At 41.9% G+C, this 1706-nt stretch overlaps 1 protein-coding gene across 1 annotated transcript in view; it reads left to right on the top strand.

Moving 5' to 3' along the window:
- Positions 1-406: 406 nt before the first annotated feature.
- The window catches only part of LOC119587309 (pupal cuticle protein 36-like), a 5915-nt gene continuing 4615 nt past the window's right edge, over positions 407-1706 (top strand). Inside the window, exons 1-3 of the mRNA XM_037936059.1 lie at positions 407-421; positions 549-1011; positions 1270-1518. Of these exons, the coding sequence (XP_037791987.1) occupies positions 407-421; positions 549-1011; positions 1270-1518 (727 nt within the window). The remainder of the gene's footprint in view (positions 422-548; positions 1012-1269; positions 1519-1706) is intronic.

The raw sequence follows: 1706 nt of genomic DNA, 5'->3' as shown, positions 1-1706 counted from the left end.
GTATATTGTCACATTCAACTATCTTGAAAATGGTAAAGGCCTATTGCATATTTTCAAAAGCAAAATAAAATTACTGGGCAAACCATAGAAATATAATATATGGAGCCAAACACATACAAATACACCTATTTGTGTACTTTATGTATGTACGTACGCATACATGATAATGGATTATATTTCATGCAGTATTAAGTATAACGAAAAGCTTTTACTTTCCTCAGGTGAACTTTCTTTCATGGTCAAGGGTTTTGCTCTGCTTTAGAGACCAGTCTAGTTCAGGAAATTTCCATTGGAAAGAAAAAGTGGGCTGTCATCTGTGAGGCGGGGTATATAAGATGATAATTTATGTGAAAGACTAAAGTTTTCAACGTTCTCCCTCTGATTGTTTGATTGAGAATATGAAAATATGAAAAATAACATTGTGATTCTCTCACCCTAAATTATCATCATTATTATTACATATATTTGAACATTTACATTTACGTCCTAATCAAGATGAAATAAAGGAACATGCTGAACTACAAAACTAACCAGGCGCATGCTTTCAGATCACAGTTGCATTGCTCATCTCCGGAAATTATGCTGTACCCGACGGTTATGGAGCTTCCAGGTCGGCAGGAGGTTTATCAGTTGGAAGACGAGTCTCAAGTGGAGTAGCATTAACTAATGGTGGAAAATTTTCTGGCGGAGGAGGATTCTCTGGAGGAGGAGTAGAATTATCTAGCGGTGGAGGACGTGTTTCATGTGGAATAGCATTATCTAGTGGAGGAGTTCGTGTTCCAAGTGGAGTAGGATTATCTAGCGGAGGAGGATTTTCTAGCGGAAGTGGATTCTCTAGTGGAGGACGATCGATCAGGGGAGGATTTTTCAGCGGTAGAGGATTCTCCAGAAGAAGAGGCTCTGGAGGCTGTAGCACCGGAACGGTCCTACATGTGGATGGGTCTTGCGTCACCCTCGAATTTACAAGAAGTGTTTATGTTTACGATACCCCTCCGCAGCTCTTACAGCCAAGTAGAGCACCGCCAAGGATTCCACCGCCAAGGGTTGAGCACAATATCATTTTTGTGCAAGTTTTTGTGCCGGTCCCGAGCCCGCCACAACAGAAAAATATCATATATGTACTCAACAAGAATGAAGGAGGAGGAGGACAGCGAGCTATCGAGGTACCCGCTCCTCCTCCCTCTGAGCCCAAGGTGTTCTTTGTCAACAATGATGACGGGCAAAATCCTCAACTCCCAATTGGTGTAGATCTCCAAACTGCTCTCCAAGCTGTAGTCAAGGGAGGACAAGTCATCGGTGGTGCCGCAGGTGCTAGCAGTTTAGGAGGTGGAGGATTTGGAAGTGGAGGAGCAGTGGGTGGCGGTGGATTTGGAAGTGCTTTTGGCGGTAGTGAAGGATTTGGTGGAACTGGAAGTGGAATTGGTGGAAGTTTAGGAGAAGGAGGTTTGGGAAGTAGGGTTGGACAAGTGGATGTCTTTGGAGACAGCGGAGAAATTGTATCCGGTGCAGGCTTAAGAGGTAAACATATTCCTGTCTCAGCGTAATGAAGCTTTGTTATTATTGCAGAATTATAATCTACTGTTACACTTATTGTTATTCTTTTGTTAGTTTTCATCCGAATAAACTTTTTATTCAATGAAATATGTCTTTTTAGACTATTCTAAGTAAGGTAACATATGGATATTGCCATTTGGTCGACTCTAGAA

The sequence above is a fragment of the Penaeus monodon genome, chromosome 22, assembly GCF_015228065.2.
Source record: "Penaeus monodon isolate SGIC_2016 chromosome 22, NSTDA_Pmon_1, whole genome shotgun sequence".
NCBI lineage: Eukaryota > Metazoa > Arthropoda > Malacostraca > Decapoda > Penaeidae > Penaeus > Penaeus monodon.
Note: the sequence above shows the minus strand (reverse complement) of the source record. Positions and strands in the feature narration are given on the sequence as shown.